Genomic DNA, 18,289 nt, shown 5'->3' on the forward strand with positions numbered 1-18,289 from the left:
AGGATATTTATTTAAAGAAATGCATGCAAGTATTTTTTAACCTTACAGGATTCCTTTTAATGTCAGTTTGAGATAATTTACCATCGATGACTAAGGTATGACCCACTCATGAGGGGACAGGCTTTGAGAAGCAGAGTTGTATACTTAAAGCCAGATCCTGTAATCTGATTTACATTCGTAGACCCTTATGTAGTTGGAGCTATGCATATCCTCAAGGGTCTGCCCACACAGGTCACATTGCAGGATTGGGGCTGGGGTGGTATATGAATAATAAAATGTGCTGGAAGGCCCCTAAAAAACTGCTTGGGTATATTAAAAGAAGTAGTACTGAAAACTAGAAGCCCGATTTATTACATGGCTGTGCTCTGCTGGAACATTTGATCTTGCTGTATTTAATGCAGGAAGTCTTAACGGTATGTGCTCAGTGCATGACTGTAATGTCCATTAATGCTAGTGGAACAGAAGCATACGTAGAAGGGGGAAAATGTATGCTGTGTCTTCCATGCAGTTGAAATGTTGAGTTAATTTCAGTGATAGGAAGCAACAAAACTTCATAAGAGAAAATCATTAGAACGGTTCAAAAGACTATTTAAAGAAGGAAAGCCATAAGGCAAAATGCCACTGTATTTCAGGGCATGTCAGACACTAATCGCCACCCTCTGGCACGCTGGAGCAGGTGAAGGGCTGAGTGGTGAGGAGTAATAGTCTGTCAACTTGTGTCTGTCTGTCTGGACGTATCTCATTGCTAGTTTTCTTGTGAATGCTTATATGGAAGGAAATGGCACACGCCTGCGGTATGAACCACAGATTTGAAAAGGTCAATTGAAATTGGAATTTATATGTGAGGTGAGATGCTTAATGTCTTCATTATCAGGTCAACACCCAGAAAATACTTTCTGTTCACTTTATTTGTACAGAGGAAGACTCCAGAGCTGAACTCTGAAATGCCCATAGTCTGTGGGTGAATAGTAAATGGCAGAGTGCATTGCGTTGCTTTGCAGAAAAGCCATTCCTAAGCACAGCAATGCCATGAAGACTCTGACAAGGTTTCTGATGCGTTTGTTTCACCCTCCTCAGCTTTTTTTTAATGTTTATGTATTAAGATTTGTGAGCCTGGCCCTTTCTTCGTGAAGCCTTCCATACTGCTCCATGATCTTAACAGCTTTTAGGACTGCTGTAACTGTTGCCGAAGGGCTGAAGGCAGGTGGCCTGGAGTGGAAGCGCTGGTGGCTGTTTGTGGAGCAGTAGTGTGCGCACTGCTCTTCTAATGAGCGCCAACCCCAATGAAGGCACCGAGGTGCGCTGATTAGGGAGATTTAATTTGGCCTGCGATCATGCAGTGGAATATAAAGGGAATTGTGTCTGCCTGTGTAGGCCAGCATTCGTTCATTTCTCCTAACAGGGGGATCTAACTGGAGTTGGGAACATAGCTGTCCCAGGCTCTTCTAAAAGTCAGTGCTGAGAGCATCACCTGCAAAGAACGCATGAGGTCCAATCCAGAGTCCTAATATAGAGCTAACAAATCCAGACTCTGTTATTCTCACAGTGTATTTCATTTAGTCTCACCATTGATGTAATCACACTGATGTCATGCAATTTGTAAAAAAACTGATGACCTTTTTTCTCTTCTGCCTTGAACTGTGTAATTTGCAAATGAACTCTGAGCCTGCCTTTATGCCTGAATTGCTGAAGAAGTTTGTTGTCTGTATGGGAACCCTTTCCACAGCCCGTACCTGGTCCTTTCTTTGGGGAACCAGGCTAAGGAAGGTGGTCAGCCTGCACCTTTATTCTCTGCTTTAATAACAAGTTTGATAACAGCTGCATTGCTAGTGGCAGTTTCTCTCATAGTTGGTATATATTTGTGTAGCTTTATGTTGTCCCCTCCCAAGACACAGACAGTTGGCTTGAATGTAGAGACATCTCGTATATGCCATAAAGGAACAGTTGAAAAAAATGGGAGCAGCTGTTCTTGTACTGCAAGTTCAGCACTTTTGTCCCTCTTGCATGTTATTTTTTTTTTCCTAACTGAAGGACCGTATTCCTAGAATCCCATCCAGTAGGTTTTAGGGTTCATTGCATTTTATCGAGGCTTGTAGGCTAGCCCTGTTCCAGGTAACATATCCTTATGTCCTCTGCAGTCGGGTGAGTCTTGCTTTACCTCCCTGGCTCTTTGGCAATATGGAAATAGTGCAATCGATTTACTGAGCTATTTTTTTTTTTCCTAGCAGTTAAATAATAAGTGCATTTAACTGAATAGGGCTGTTCTTGAATGCGGAGGGCTGGACCAAGAGATTTCCTTTATGACCTGTAGTGCAACTACAGCTTTTGCTGATGTATACTCCATTAAATTACAAACCTGGAGAGTCCTTTGTCAGGGTAAGTTGCAGTTTACCCCAGTGCAGTTTGGCAGAATTCCCCTGTTGACATAAATACTTGGCTGTATTGTAAAACACACAGTTAATTATTAAAAACAATGAGGAAAAAAATTATAATGCGCTCCCTACTTCTGATCTGTGTTGTGGATTGAGTGGCATATAGAAATTTTCTTGTGCATATAGCGAGCCCATTGATTGAAGAATACTAAATTTCTAAAACAGATGAAAAAATATTCAATGAGAGTAAAGAGGGAATAGTGACTGTTCTTTAAAACACTCAATATTATCTCTGACTTTTTTCAAAGTGAAGTTATTCTTAGTTTGCTTTTTTGCAACATCTAAAAAAGCAAATAGAATTTAAAAAAAATAATTGGGAGATATTTTTAAAAGTGAAGCGATGTTGGTTTATAAGGTTCTTTGCTGGTCTCTAGACTAATTCTTAATACTGAAATATTAGATGAAAGACTGTCTCTCAAACAGTTTCTTTCTGAGCTGCGTAACTCAACATAACAATAGCTATTTATATAATGCATATCCTTCCTTTCCCAGTTAGCTATACTTTGAAAGACTTATTAGACCTAGAGCCCAGCACGTTCGGAGAACAAAAACCTCCAAAGTTTGACATCTTTAAATAAGCAACCAAATGTTATAAAGAACAAACCTCACTTACAGTTAGGAAACAATATTTACATTTAAGGTTGAAAAGCCAGGATGTAGGAAAATTTTGCTAATTTGGAAGGTGACCTTTAAGTGCACCAAAACCAAATAATTTGTAAGCTATGGCACAGGGCACATTCCTGCAAAATTTGTGTGAATACTGCTTTAGTGGTTCTTGAAAGACAAACAAAGAGACCTGGAATGAAATCTTTATCCCTCTCCCAAATAAGATTGAAGCTAACAAAGGCATACAGCAGCGCTCTTGAAAGAGCTTGCCATTAAAATGAAGGCTCTGCAGCACAGCTAATGAGATGGCTCGGAGTGGAAAACAATCTGTTTTTAAGAATGTTTAGATCAAAAGTAATTTCTAATCTATGAAATAAAGTCGCTTTTCAATACCTTTCTTTCACTAGTAAAGCTTTTTATGTTTGCACTATTTACTTCAATCAGATGTTTTCAATTTTACTTTCTTTCTTCCTGAAAATACTTCCTAGGGTTAGTTGGTAGTGACCAACAGCATTATTCTTTTTCTCTCTCCCCCATTCACCCACCCCCACACATTAAAAAAAATGAGAAAAGAAGAGGGGGAGGAAGAAAGAAACATCTTTTCTTAAATGATTTGCAAGCATCTGTGCTTTAAGCTACTTTTTATGAACACTCCTTAGTAATGACTCAAGGTAAAAAAGCAGAAAAGCATCCAATGTTAGGAAATTGCAATCCAATACCATGTAATTTAAACCTGCCATTGCCTCTCCTGTACTAAATGACATACAGATGGGTAGGTCTATTCCCTCTACTTTGGGAATACAATTGGTCTTTTTAGAGTGTATATACATTACTAGCAAAAAATATTTTTGTCGGGACTGTTTATTTCTAATTGTACCATATTTTAATTACTGTCATAATTAGAGTGCTTTTTCCCTGCTGTATTTTGTCAGCTAATTTTTACGAGCGATTATCAAAGTTATTTGAATATTTGGCAATTTCTGTTACTACTTTGGGAGTTTTCATTCTCAAAAGCAACCTTATTGTTATTTTTTTCTTCCCTGATGTGATGTGAATTTCTGCACTATACAAATGTTTTTTTACAGTAATCCTTATGTACTCCTTGGATTTTCTGTGTGAACTAAGCAAAACATAAGATGAGATTTTCAAAGGAGGGTAATTTCAATAGCAACCCTAATTTTTACAACAAGTTTATTGTGGAACCTTGTACAGCTTTGTGCATAAAGAAATGACTTGCTCCTCAGGGCTCCTATTGTAGTGCTTCAACAGTGAAAAAATACAATGGTTAATGTTATAAAGTAAAAGGACGAGGATGCGACTAGAAGTTAAATCAACCTTATTGGAATTCTAAAGATTTAGAATTGCTTTTGAGCTACTCTAAAGGGTAATTAAATTGTTGGATGTTGTGGCTGAACATCATATGCCCATTACCGTAAGTCTCCAATATAGATGTCTTGTAAAGAATGTTTCAGCTGTAGTTGGTTTTTTTGGCAGGTTTTTTTTTTTAACAGTTGGAAAAATGTTACTGTCTTCTGAATGATTGTGTGTGCAACAGTTTAGCATGTAACACACTGAAGGGCTTTGGCTGTAGCACATTGTCACTGCTCCAGTGGAATCACCTGGCTCTCAAGCAAAATTCTTTTTTAAACTTGGATTTGAAGAAATAATCAGCTGCAGTTCAGCTGAGCCATTCTTCGTGCATTAGGGACCGGTCTGGTCATTGACAAGTGAATGCAGAAGCTATGCTGTGGCCGTCTGCCAAAGCAATTATTCAGGATTTAAGCTAAAAAGGCTCCTTCTCCCATATCCTCTCCCTTTGCAGGGTCATGTAGGGATAAAAAGGACTGTAAGGTGGTCTTTTCCCAGGAGGAGCTGAGGAAGCGGCTGACACCCTTGCAGTACCATGTCACTCAGGAGAAGGGGACTGAAAGGTAAGGCAGGACGAAGGAAACGCAGTCCTTGAAACACAGGCATCCTGCTTTTCTCCCCCTCCTCTTAATGGTGCTTCCTCACCTTCCCCACCAAGCTTGTGGTTTTGGTTTTTTGGGGTTTTTTTGTGTTTTTTTCCCCCAGGATTTCTGCACTTGTTTACTAACCCCTACAAATTAACACCACTGCAAAGACAAGCATCTGCAGCACGGGGGCCGAGGCCAGGGGTCTTGTGTGACTTTTTCTTTTAATGAACACTGCATGTCTTATAAAGTCACCAGGCTCATGTTTAGAGTCTGTTTTTAGTTTACTACAAAATGTGTGGAAGTAATAGCGGTTTAGGTACACTTTTTTTGGAAGACATGGCAGTAAGCAGAACCACGAGGGAAATGGCCCTGTGCCAGGAGGCTGGAGGTTTGAAGGTGGCCATTGTAAGTATAGACGTTTTGGCTGCAGAAAGAAGGTAGCATAATTTAGTTCTTTTCCACCCCACTCCAATTTCTTTTTGAAGCACATGTGGAGAAGGTATTTATTGGCTCATTTGTGGTTGGAATGTCAAAAATTTTCAATAACTGCCCTCACATGGCTTTAGTTGCTGGAAGCCAGCCCCGAGTCCTGGAGGGAAAAAAAAAAAAAAGAAAAAAAAAAAAGAGGACTCTCTTCCAAGACTGTTTTTAGTGAATAAAGTCTCTCTCTCAGCTGATTCCAGCATGAAGGTAACTTGCCAAGGCCTAGCCATTTTTTGTTGTCTAATTTATACCATTGAGCTTGGCATAAGGCCCTGGCTTTACCTCTGCTCCAAACGTACTAATGATGTAACTGCTTGTTTTCATTCATGACCTGAAAGGGCTCCCCACCGCACGTGGGGTCCCGGTTAATCGGGAGCACTCTTCCTGACAGCGCGTACCGGTGGCTGAATTTGCTGAGGGGGAGATGGCGGGGACGGTTCCCCTCTCCGCTCCAGCCCCCTTTGTCCTCCCGCAGCCCCAGAGGGGCAGGGGGCATGTTGGCCTCTGCTGGGAGGCCTGGCCTTCCCCCCCCCCGACCCCGGCCCTCCTCACTCTTCTGTACAGGACCAACAATATGATTTAATGCACACAAACAATCGGAGATTAGGTCATTCTTAAAAATCCTGTTTATAAAAAAAAATTGGACCTCATAAAAAGGGTGAAAGGATAATAAAAACAAGCTGCTGAGCACATAGGCTTTTTGTTGGGCTAGCGCAGCTGATTCGTATTAGATGAATGACCTCCTAGCCTTTTAGATTGTTAACTTAGAAAAATATTCCCTTAAAGCTGTAATATTGCTTTTCAACTAAAAATATAAGGCGCGCACAGCTTGAAATCGTGGACCAATTATTTCATTTTCAGCTACAATGCCTCCATCGCCCCGGCAGCCCATGGCGGCCTGACCCAGCGCCACGGTGCAGGCACCCACGCACCTCACACCTCTGCCTTGGCAGCAGAGCCCACCGCTGACACGTTTCCTTAGGTTGAGCTAGGTGTCAAACAGTCCGTGTTTACAAAAACACTTGCCAAATAGGGGAAGATTCCCGGTTTTTCCCTTTTTGTTGATGTTGTTGTTGTTGTTCTGTCCTTTGAACTGTGGGACAATTTGCTTCCTTTTGCATGATGCATAACACCTGAGGCACGCTAATGAGGGCATTCCCCTTTTCCTGTGCCTGCTTCATTTGCTGCCTTTAATAAAAAACAACTGCCAACTTTTAAATCATGGGGGGTTTCTTCTGTAACATTTTTCTAAAGTCGTAGCTAATTTAAGAATTAAAAACCCCCAAATTCCTTTATTTATTTTTAAAATGTAGTGTTGTTGTTTTCCCAGTGCCTTTGAGGGGGAGTACACACATCATAAAGCTCAAGGAATATACAAATGTGTTGTTTGTGGGACTCCTTTATTCAAGTGAGTATGCTAAATACAGTTTTGAGATTTCGGTCTCTTAGTTTATGTGCTGTGTTCCCGTGTAATCTTGCATATATTCTAGTATTTACATAATTGTATAAGATCATTTAAGTCATTCACATTGATAAGGGATATGAGAGAAGCAATGTAAATAATAATGCTATAGTAAAATTAGTCTTATAGCAAAGATAAAAAATTCTAGTAAATAAGATGGTAAGATAACATTCTTGTAAAATAAGTAATTGACTGTAAAAAGTAGTAATTCTTTTTCTTTCCTCTTCTTATACAGCCATGCCAAGTAATTGTAACACAGACTTTCACTGCACTGATAGATACTGAGTCTTGGCTGTTAGCATTATTCACAGATAGCTTTAAGATCTGGATCCCGGGTGGTGATGCTGCATCCATGCTACAGCACTGTATCCGATAATAGAGGAAAAAAAATAGATGCTTTTTTAGAATTCAAGCAGTTAAGAAAATAATACCCAAGAAAATTGCATTACTTACTGAATTTTCATGCATCCCAATTAGCATGCATGGAGAGGTGGTTTAGGAAATGAGGCAAGGGTTAAGAAAGAAATAATAACTTTCGTGTCTTGCATGAAAAATACTCTTCAGAAGTACTGTGGGAATTACAGCCCTAAATTTGGTGCTAGAAGCAATGCTGATTGAATTCTCTCAATCACTGCATTGTTCTGCACAGATTGAGTTATTTGGTTTTTCTTCTTTCTGGCTGCTTGTGTTCATTCAAATGAAGACTTTAAATTTTTTGCTTCTTTTTTCCCTTAGTTCACACTGTCTCAGTCCCTTTCACTTTGAAGGGGTACCTTTTCAGCAGCATGAAGCAGGATGGTCAGGGTAGTGCTAATAATAGAGAAAACTGGGTCAGTAATAGGTTACAAAGGAAAATAAAATTGATGTAGCTCCAGCATCACCAGATGTGGCAGTGATAGTTGTTCTCAAGAGACTGTCTGTAAAGATGAAAGAAGCACTTCATCTCTAGGAGGATTACCTGCAGAAACTTCAGTAATAACGTGAATCTTTTGAGTTGGAAAACTGATTGTTACAAACTCAGCCAAGACAATATTCTCATGTCATGTGTTACTGTGGTGCTTGGCTTGGAGGTAAAAAGTGGGGATCTAAAGTCTCCATAACCTGGTTTTCTAGTCTGCCATTTAGACATTCCCCTGCTTACTATAGCTAAATCTTTATGGGGGAAATCCTGGCTCTGTTGAAGTCAATTCAAATTTGGCAAATGAATAGAATGGAGCCAGGATTTCACCTTCTACCTTCAAGACTGGCTTCCTTTCTATCGTCTGCTGGAGAAAGAGTAGCGTTTTTTGTAGGGTGAGATTGGGAAAGCAGTAGTTCACATAAATGAATGTGAACTAGTTTCCAGTTGCTTTCACAATCCATTTAATATGGGAAAAAAATGCAATATGAGACTTACCTGCGATTATCTCAAATGCGCAGTATGCTTTGGCGTAGTCTTGACTTTTTTGAGTTAACGAGTTGGATTTCTCTATGTGAAATGAGCTATATGGAAATGTCCCTGTTTTCAGGTTCTCTTTGAGACTCCCCATGGATTTTATGGGAGGAAAAAGGGGGAAAGAGGGAAGTTGTTTTTTTATTTTTAATAAACCCCAGGCCAGTGGGCACCTGAAAAAGAAAAATCACCTTGCTGATTGTGTCCCAAGGCTGGACTGGCCTTAGCCTCATCTCCCCAAAGTCTTCATGTTGCTTTGTGAGCTCTTGCCACCTCTGGGCTACATCAAATTCAGCCAGTTGGTCTGAAGTGGCTGGCAAGGGTGGGAACAAATGGAGAGGGCGATAGGGATCCATCTTCTTTCATTTATGGACCCCAAAATACCAGTATATAAAGTCTTCAACTAGGGAAAATACATTCCTGTATCTTAGTGACTGCTTCAGCCCAGACAGCTAAAAAATTGAGAAGGAGACGTAGATAAGAGAATGCAAAATATATGCTATTTACTAATTTTTCCCCACAGAGTGTAAATCACCAAAGTATTTTCTTAGGAGTAAGGTGGTAGTACAATACAAAGAAAGTCCATTACCCCATTTAAAACACATGCAAGTGGGGTTTGTGTTGTTTTGGTTGGGTTTTTTTTTATAATTTCCAGATAGTCATCTGAAACTTGCATTTCCATTTGTTTCTCATTGGGTGTCCATTAATTTTTTTTCTTTGTGTCACTGTAATCCGTAAATATATATATTTGGACTATGGACCTGTCAGTTTAACTGGGAAAGAGACTGGAGCTTCAGCAGTAATATTAACAAACTTCAACTTTTAACATTTCTGATTTACATTGTTTCATTACCATGTGACACATGAGGTCAGGGAACACATGAATTTTACACTCCAGATGAAAGACCTGGGTTTTGGTACGTCTTTAAAACAGAATTCTGTCTCTATCACAGGAAAGATAAAAGAAACAATTAGGAATTTAACATCTCTTCATCTACCTACTTGTACTAGTGTTATGAGAAACCTCCCAAGCTTTATGGAGAACATGCTTTAACTTTTTCCACAATCAAAGGTGCCTCACACATAAAATCCATAATCATGCCATTGAATCTAATTATTCCATCTCTGAACTTCCATGCCAGACAGTCTCCTACATCCCAGTACAGCTGCCTAAAGAAAGCAATAAATGAGAGAGACAATAAACTCATCTCAAGGACCTCCTTTTTCTGCAAGCCAGCCCTTATCTGGTTTTGTGTTACACTTACTGCAGTCTAGCTGCAGGCTTATGCTAAAGGAAGCAGCCCTGCTCCCCCCCCCACCTTTCTCTAGGGGGATTTTTCATGGCTTCCCCTTTGCTGGACCTTGCCTGGTGTGGCTGGAGCATGTCTTGATGCAGAACATTGATCCGATAGAAAAATAATCTACCAACAAAAATAACTTGTGCTTATCAACTATACCTGCTTGCGTTAATTTTTTGTGAGCCACATTTATTATGGCTGGACAGCCTCAGCAGCAAGGTTGTGTGTTTCTGTGTCAGTTCACAGAGAGCCACCTACACCACTCAAATCCTCAGTGTTTTCTAAGGGTCAAGTGTATTTGAAATATTACACTTACTTTAATTTTTCAAGGCATTTTCTTGTACATCATGCAAAAATACCATTCCATCCACAGCCATGGCAAGAAGAAGTTAGAGCGGACCCGAGTGAAATTCACGACTTGCACTATTGCCATAGGAGAGGAACTATTCCATATTTAATAAACCACGGTCATGTCCTTTACCATATGCAGGACTGTGTGAGAAAGGTGTGGTATAGATGGGAACTGGGAAGCCTGGGAGAATCATTTCCTTTTTAAAAAAAAGAAATATTATTGTTGTGTCAGTTTCCAATTTTTAGGGCCAAGGAATGAATTGCCAAGGCTTCATAAATTACCCGCTGCTGCCTTTATTGCTTCCTGGAAGGAATTCTTGGTAATGGTGCTGGCTCTTCTGAACATGCGCTAGGAGAAATAGCAACACCCTTATTCATGTCATGTTTTCATTTGATTTTCGTTGAACTGTGTCAGGTCTTCTCAACATCTGTCAGACATCCAAGAGCAAATCACAAGAAAAGCAAAGCATGGCTGGACAATATTGCAGTGCCATTAGCATTGTACCACTTTTGACTTCACAACAGAAGGGAGGATTTCAATCACCAGGCTACATCTATATGAGGAATTTCCTTGCCCCAGTGCTGAGTGCTTAATTAATGGTCTTTAAGCTTTCTTAATAATCTCTGTATCCTTTGAGCAGGTCAAATGACAAATCAGCACTGGCTATCTGACTAGGAGAGACCATATGAAGTAACTGCTGTAGCATCTCTAATAACATCTAATAGAAGTACTTGAGCAACTTTATCCACCCTGACTGACTCAATTTCCTCACAAAACTTTGTCAAAACCAGCAGCTTCTGTTTAATAACTTTTGTTTGGAGTAAGTCGGCTCTCACCAGTGTAGGAATCGGTCAGCAGGCAGTATTACCAAACAATTCTCATCCAAACGCAGATTTTTACTAGGTCTTGTGTAGCTCCAAGAGGTTTGAGGATCTCAAAACTTGCAAGAGATTCTGCAATTTTTTGTGATTGCCCCCTGGAAAAGGCTGATGGAGTTAAAAATGAGTGAAGTTGTTATCATCGAGCATTGGTTTCTTCTTGCTTCATCATTTTTTTGGTTGAAACCAGCCATTGTTTTGAGTCTGCTGTGTCACTGCTGGATGACAAATTGTTATGCATTCCTAATCATCTCACCAAAAATCAAGACAGCAGAGTGCTCATCTTCCTCGGAGCCATTGGTTTAATCCATCTCTGAGGTTGACCCTCAATATGAATGCTGTATTTACTGCAGTCCCTGCAGTAAAGTTGCTCTGCGAAATCGGCCCATGGCATCTTCCACATCTGAACGTACCTGAATGCTGAATCCACATCTAATCCTACCTGAATGCTGAAGATGTGCCAAGCTATGTACAGCTTATCACAGCTGTAGCATGGGACCGTCGCTGGAGCTTGACCTGGCAGTTACTAATTTTTGTGGTGGTTTAGAACAGGACTCTGTACTCCTGATCCTCAGGAGCCCCTTGGAGCAAGAACGGTACAATTCTGCCCTTGGGTGGAGCTGCTGGGTGGCTCTCGGGAAAAGCTTCTTTCACTAGATGCTTGGCAAGTGTTGCGGATAAAGCTGCAGTCGTTGCAGCAAATGATTCTGCACTCCTAATCGGCTCATGGGTAGTTTTTAATATCCTCTAACTGGCAGCTTCTTGGCTGGTGCTGAATGTTATTTCACTACTCTCATATAAGCAATGAAGTCTGGAAAGAGTTTTATGTTAAGGATTAGGAGAGGGAGAGCAAGTTTGGAAAACAAAAAACACTTCATCTCATTTTTTCCCTTGATCCACAAGGCACCTGGCCTTGTTTTTTCAGTAGGTCAGCTCTGTTGTACTGGGCTGGTTGCTGCCCACAAATGTAGTAAGGCACTGTCTGAATTATTCCAAGCCAAGGTCACTGGCTGTGCAAGGAGCAAGTCAGATGAGACTGCCAGCTACAAGGCAATACAACAGCAAACCTGAGATTTCCTTTTGCTTGTGTTCTCTGAGTAAGACCATCTCCAGCAGTGAAAACAAGACCAGGAATATGGGGGATCTCACAGTTTGCTAGGCAGAGGACATTTCAACAAGTGTCCTTTCCAAAGGGCAAAAGATTGATGTAGATTTCCTAGGAGATATGGATTAGGATTCAAAAAAGAAGAAGGGGACTTGTTCAAGGTCTCATTGAGACAAGCCTGTGAAATTGTTTTGATTTACTTATTGCTGAGCATTGCTGAACTGCAAATCCGTGTTGAATGTACTTAGAAGTAAGAGGAAATAAATACAAAGAGTTCCATAATCCTAGAGATGTGTATAGACAACTTCCACTGAGAATTTAATTGATATTTTCACTGTAAAATTTCAATGTATTCTTTGTAAAGTCCGATATGTAATATCCTGTTTGAAATTCACACTGCTTTGTAGTGACTGTTTATCAGTCACTCTGCTTGGAAGAGCTAATTTTCAGCTAGTCTTAACCTACCTTACGCTTTACTATGTGTATTTATGTACTTGAAGTAAAAATCAGGTAAAGTGGGTTGTGGATCTACAGAAGCTGTATATTTCTCTATTTATTTCTTTGTAACTCTCACATTAAAAAAACTCTGGACAGAACTCATGCAGAGACTACTTGTTGACTAACATGATGTTAAAATGCTCTTTTTGAATTTGGCTTTTCATCAACATGCCGAATAGAAAATCTCAGAGCATCCATCAACAGTGAATCAATCTTTTTCTGTAGTCCAGGAAAGCAAGATTAAAAATACACCTTTAACTAGGCTTCCTAAGGAAGTAAGGCTTACAGCATCGTGCTGTCCGTATGTAAATCCTTTCCTAATAATAAAACTGTATCATTTAATCTACTTGCCAATTTCGGCCAGATTTGACAGGGGAGTAGCTATTAAACCTCAAAGATATTAAGTTCTTAAAACTTTCATGAAATCAGGAGAGAGATCACATTCAAGCCCTCTCTGAGGAGAGACCAGAACAAGAGTTCAACTATATTATTAGATTATACCAGATAATATTATTGTAAATAATATATATATTATTGTATTATAACAGAGAACCCACATGAGGGTGGAAGAGAGAGGCATTATGAAAGTCCAGCTCTGGGAAGTACCTATGAGGAGTTTCACCTTATTAGACACCAGAGGGTCTGTCCCCTGGCCACAACACAGCAGCAAGCCCAGCTTTGCTTCTGCTGCTGCCCAAGGATGTACTTGGTTCTTAATGCTCAGGGGCTTCTCAGATTCCCTGATGGTGGGGGTCTTGTAAATTCCTAGATAGTTACATCAGGTATTAATTTTTACACTGGAATACTTCTACAATTTTCTTTCTGGAAGCTTGCCTTGTTATTTGGAGCTTGGGCTCATGAACAAGATCAGTGACCATTTCCAATTCATGGTTTGCATTTTCAGAAGAGAAGGGCTATGTCCATACAAACACCTTTTCTCTGGCCTTAAAGGCAAGTGACAAGGCATGACTTATGCATGTTAATCTAAATTCCTCTCCTCCGAAACAGAGTGCCCTGGTTCATCCTGCTTGTGAGGAATTGTCCCTGGCCTGAGCCTCCCCTGCACCTTGCCTAGCTCCTGTCTAGGAGAGTGCTAGTTCACATGGGTATGATATGGGCCAACACAATGTCCAGGGACATGTTCACAACTGAGCATTTCTGTCCTGGCCACCTTGACTGCAGCACTGCTAGCAAGCTAAAGAAGTCAATGACTCCTTCAGTGTTAAAATGAAAGGATCGGAACTGCAGAGGTTTCATCAGCTGCTTTCTGAGAGAGTTGTGGGGCTTTCAAAGGCTGTTCCCAATGTTTGGCTTCAACAAAACTTGAATAAAGAACCTAATAAAGACTTCATCAAGAAGGGTGAAAGCAAAAGGCAGTTGTAATGCAGCAGTAGAGGTTCTGCAGTAAGTCCTGTTTGCCTTCTCCTTGCCAAAAGCCCACTTCACTGGCAAATAGCAGATCTGTGTTAGCTTCAGCTGTAGCGTGTCTGGTCATGCCGTAGTATGTGGCACTGAACAACTGCACTTCAGTCATACTTTGGAAGGCAGTAGTTGAAAATTCACACTATAGGAACACGTGGTGGTTATCATTACTCTGTTTCTCTCTCTTTCTCAGTACTTGGCAGTCTGAGCATCTGGTTTACAGTGTCTTTTAAAAGGAACAGGTTGAAATCCTGTGCAGTACAGATAAAGTGACCACCAGTATTTTATTGTTTGTGCCTGATTAATTATTCCTGGGATCTTTAAAAGTATTGTGGCACCTTGTCCTTAGCTAAACCTTTCCAGTAGCTTGCTATTTCCTTGTATATTGTGTGTTGGTAGTTGAGCTATTTGGCATTTGTATTGCCATGTGTTGTGTGTATTTGAGTCATATCACAGTTGGAAATGGAAAGCATTTTATAAATATCTTTTTGCTCTCTTTATTCATATAGACTCCTTTCCAAAGATATTTATGAATGATTCCGTGACTTTCAGAGTACTCCTGTGGGGCAAAAGTAGAGAAAACATGCAAAAGCTGTTCTTTCTTTGGGTGGGTTTTTGCCCCCTCTTGGTGTAATAAATGATTAAAGACAGTTTGTGAAGTCAGTGCCTGGCTCTGTAAGGTGCATCTTGTCGGGACGAAGCTTAGGTTGCATATCAGAGTGTGTACAGTGATAACAAACAACGTACAGAGAAGTTTTTCCTTGGCCATTTTTTAGTTGCATATTTTTAACATCTATGTGCAACTAGTTTCCGATGCCTTTGTCTAGCGTGCTGTCAAGAAAAAGATGTAATTACTGGAAGATCTAGGGGAAAAATGCTAGTTCAATTGAAATCATTGGAAGATTTGTCATTCCTTCAGGTAGTCAAGATGACTTTGTGTTCTTGCAGAGTGCTTCTCTCTCATCTGCTAGTTGTTGCTTATTTGCAATGCCAAAGACGCTTCATTATCTTCCTCCCTTTCTTCTATGCCCTTCTAAAATCTCTGCATACTGTGTCCTAAATTTTGCACAAGTGACATGGTGACCATAACGTAGGTGACCCTTCTCCTCTCAGTGGCTCCTAGTGCTACCTCCCATGTTGTGTTTTCTTTCATAGCTATTCTGCTGTTGCCAGACAAAGTTCTATTCATTTATCACCCCGTATCGGTTTCCTGATTTGTTGTCCAGTAATTTATGACTGTTTGGAGCTTTGGTACTCATTACAGTGTCCGGTGACCCTTGTGACCCTCCTCCCCATGTACTCTCTGCCATCTTGGCCCCGGGGCCAGTTTGTTGATGCTGCAAGTTGCAGTGCATATGTCCATGCCAAGCCATGCAGGCTGAGAACCAGGGTCTTTTTTTGACCAACGAATACCAAGTATCTGGAATTTAGGCAGCGAGATTATGCAGATAAAAAGACACTGAGAGTAAGATTCATACGTTGTCTCTGACTACGTAGGTAGTGAGGTGTTGCTGATACAGTGGTGAGCAAGAGAGAACAGTCTAGACAGATATACTGCAGCTTGAGAAGAATATTGTAAATAAAATACCGAGTAAGTGGCTTTACCTGGAACTCAGTGGAATTCCCCCCAGTTTCTGGCACGCACCTTTCGCAAGGTAGGGGTTTTATCTTGCTGGGCATAAATACTAGCTGAAATACGCTGCCAGACAGGAGCATGGGCTGGTGCCCTCAGCAGTTACTGGTGGTGGTGTTTTTGAAGGCATGTCAGCAACATACTTTCTTTGTTCAGTGATTTTGGTGGTACTTTGTAAGTACCAATTAGGAAGATAAGTTATGTTTTTTTTCCCTTCCATCTTTTCACTACCCGAGAGTTCTTTTTAAGACATAGAAGATTGTGAGCACTGAGGGAAGGTGGGGAATGAGCAGGAAGGGAGACAGGAGTTGTTTCCTTCCTTTAACTGTAACTAACAGCATGGACATGTTAATTTTTCTTTATGTTATGATTTATTTGATATTTGTTTGCTGTAGGATAGGTCTTTGGTATGGGATTACAATACCAATTATATAAAATACAGAGAGTATGTGTACAATACATCTACACATACCTGCATGTACAAGCTTCTAAAATAAAATAAATCTGCAATTAGTTCTTGAGCTTCAGTCATTTATTTTTGAAAAAAGAAGGCCTGCAGCTTCCCCAAATGCATCCCCTCCCTGGTGCAACGTAAAAGGATCCAACATTGTACGTCCTTCTTAGAATTTCTGAGGAAATGCATTTTGCTGCCAATGTAACATCCTTTAACAGGTCTCCTGCTGGTCAGACCTCGTGTCCTGCTGTGACAGCCATGACCATGTGTACAACTGATTGTTAGTGGGCAATATAAATCTGATTGGAACATGCCCGTTAATTGGTTTGAGAGCTCGATATAGACAATGCTGTCTTATAGCAGATTGTGTAGATAGGCCTAGTCATAGGGTTAATTCTGCTTGACAGCACATCAGCAGCATCTTGAGAGTAATTACCCAACTTAAGTTTTCCCACAGTTGAATTGAGATCTTCAAAGGCTTCTACATTTACAAGTATTATTAACCTATATCTGAAACATGATGTTCCCACAAGGGCTAATTTTTTCTTCCTTTTATTAAATATATAGGTTATAGGGTTCATTTGCTAAGTGCTAAGCCCTTAGAAGAAAACACTACTTGTTAGAGAAAAATCTGCAGTGCACGACCAAAGCTAATGGTGCATAATGCACACATCATTGTCTTTTTGCAAAGACTTTAAAACAAGTTAAAATTTAGGTCTGGCTCCTTTCCTCTCTCCTTCTCTCCCACCCCCCCTGCTTTCCACTTTTAAGAAAATCAAACCACTTATTCCTATGTGCAGAGTGAGTAAATTGAAGACACACACAAACAAAACCCTCCTAGGATGTTGTACAATTAAGTACAGATCATTGGATACAATACATATGACATTAATGAAACGGTATCTGCTTCAAAAATAGATTGGAAACATTCATGAATAAATTAAATCCTCTTAATGACTTTTCAAAAATGAAAATGAATGAAAACAATACTTATTTCATAGGAACACTGTGTACCATGATTCACAGCATATAATTTAATCCTGTTTTAAATTTATATTCTATTTTCTGCATTCGTTTTGTCATTTGTCTTTTAAAATATCTTCTTTGTAACTCAACATTGTAAAAAAACCCTCAAATATTAAAGGTAATAGCTATTATCCAGGTTCAAATGCCCTTGAATGCATTAAATATTAACATATAGAGGTAGACAGTCTTGTTAAAGATGATATTAGCTGGCGGGGGGGTGTGGGTCTGACAAATGGCTTTTACGGCATAAAGCAGTTCTTGTAACTTACAATCTTTTTATTTTCTTTTGCAGGTCAGAAACAAAGTTTGACTCCAATTCAGGTATGTTTAGATTTACAGTGTTTTGCTGAATGTACACTATTCAGGTTAATCTCAAAAGAGTAGTTTATCAGTTCAAGTTCAGTTTAGTTTTAAACAAACTGGGGTAGGTCAGTCTTAAAAAGGATCTTCATTTCTCACCCTCTGAAAACAGCATTATTACTGTGAAACATTTGCTTTCTTTCCTTTCATTAGTTCCTGTCTCTTTACATTTTCCCAAAAGATGATCAGGAAGATGTATCTTGTGACAGGCTTTAATTGATCCAGAAAAATTATAGTACAAATAAATGATAATGCAGACTAAAGCAAATGGAGGAGTGAAGTGAAGTTTGAGAATGATCACTGCTTTAAAGGAGAATGTTTTTCTTCCTGGTGGACAAAGGCATTTCATGGGAATTTGAAGTCAGTGCAGCCTATCTGTCAGGAAACAGATGATTTGTCATCAAATTTTCGTGACAGATGCATGTACACAATGGATGCCAGACCAGTCTGTAGAGCTCGCTTTAGGAGGTTTACCAAAAGGCAGTCTCTCTCAAGTTGTCTTTTTAAAGAATTTTAATGTGTTGTAGGGATTGGGAGGGAAGTGAAGGTCAGTCTAACAGGTTAATGTGTATCTAACAAGACAAAAAACACAGCAAACAGGGGAACAGTTGGGGGAAAAACAGAGATCCTAATACCAGACTCTTATTTATTCAGTTAACTATTCCTGGATGTTCCTTAAACAATAGTAAATTAAGAATAGGCTGTTGTCCTGAAACTAGCTGAAATGTCCATTGCCTGAAAAAGTAATTCCAAATAGACTTTTTTTTAAGATGAAAAAGTGTGTTTTAAGCGAAAACCTGATATTATTATCGCAATTTTGTATTTAGGCCAATGTTATCTTCCATATAGCTTGCTTAATGTAGTGATTGTAATTGCTTATAATGATAGGAATT

General features: G+C 39.8%; 1 protein-coding gene across 4 annotated transcripts in view; it reads left to right on the top strand.

The window, feature by feature from the left end:
• MSRB3 (methionine sulfoxide reductase B3) overlaps positions 1 to 18,289 on the top strand; it is an 86,795-nt gene that overhangs the window by 29,660 nt on the left and 38,846 nt on the right. For all 4 annotated transcript variants that reach the window (XM_054845397.1, XM_054845405.1, XM_054845414.1 and 1 more), the window contains 3 exons: positions 4,861 to 4,969; positions 6,807 to 6,884; positions 17,329 to 17,357. In XM_054845397.1, the coding sequence (XP_054701372.1) occupies positions 4,861 to 4,969; positions 6,807 to 6,884; positions 17,329 to 17,357 (216 nt within the window). The remainder of the gene's footprint in view (positions 1 to 4,860; positions 4,970 to 6,806; positions 6,885 to 17,328; positions 17,358 to 18,289) is intronic.

This window comes from Grus americana, chromosome 1 (genome assembly GCF_028858705.1).
Source record: "Grus americana isolate bGruAme1 chromosome 1, bGruAme1.mat, whole genome shotgun sequence".
Classification (NCBI taxonomy): Eukaryota; Metazoa; Chordata; class Aves; order Gruiformes; family Gruidae; genus Grus; species Grus americana.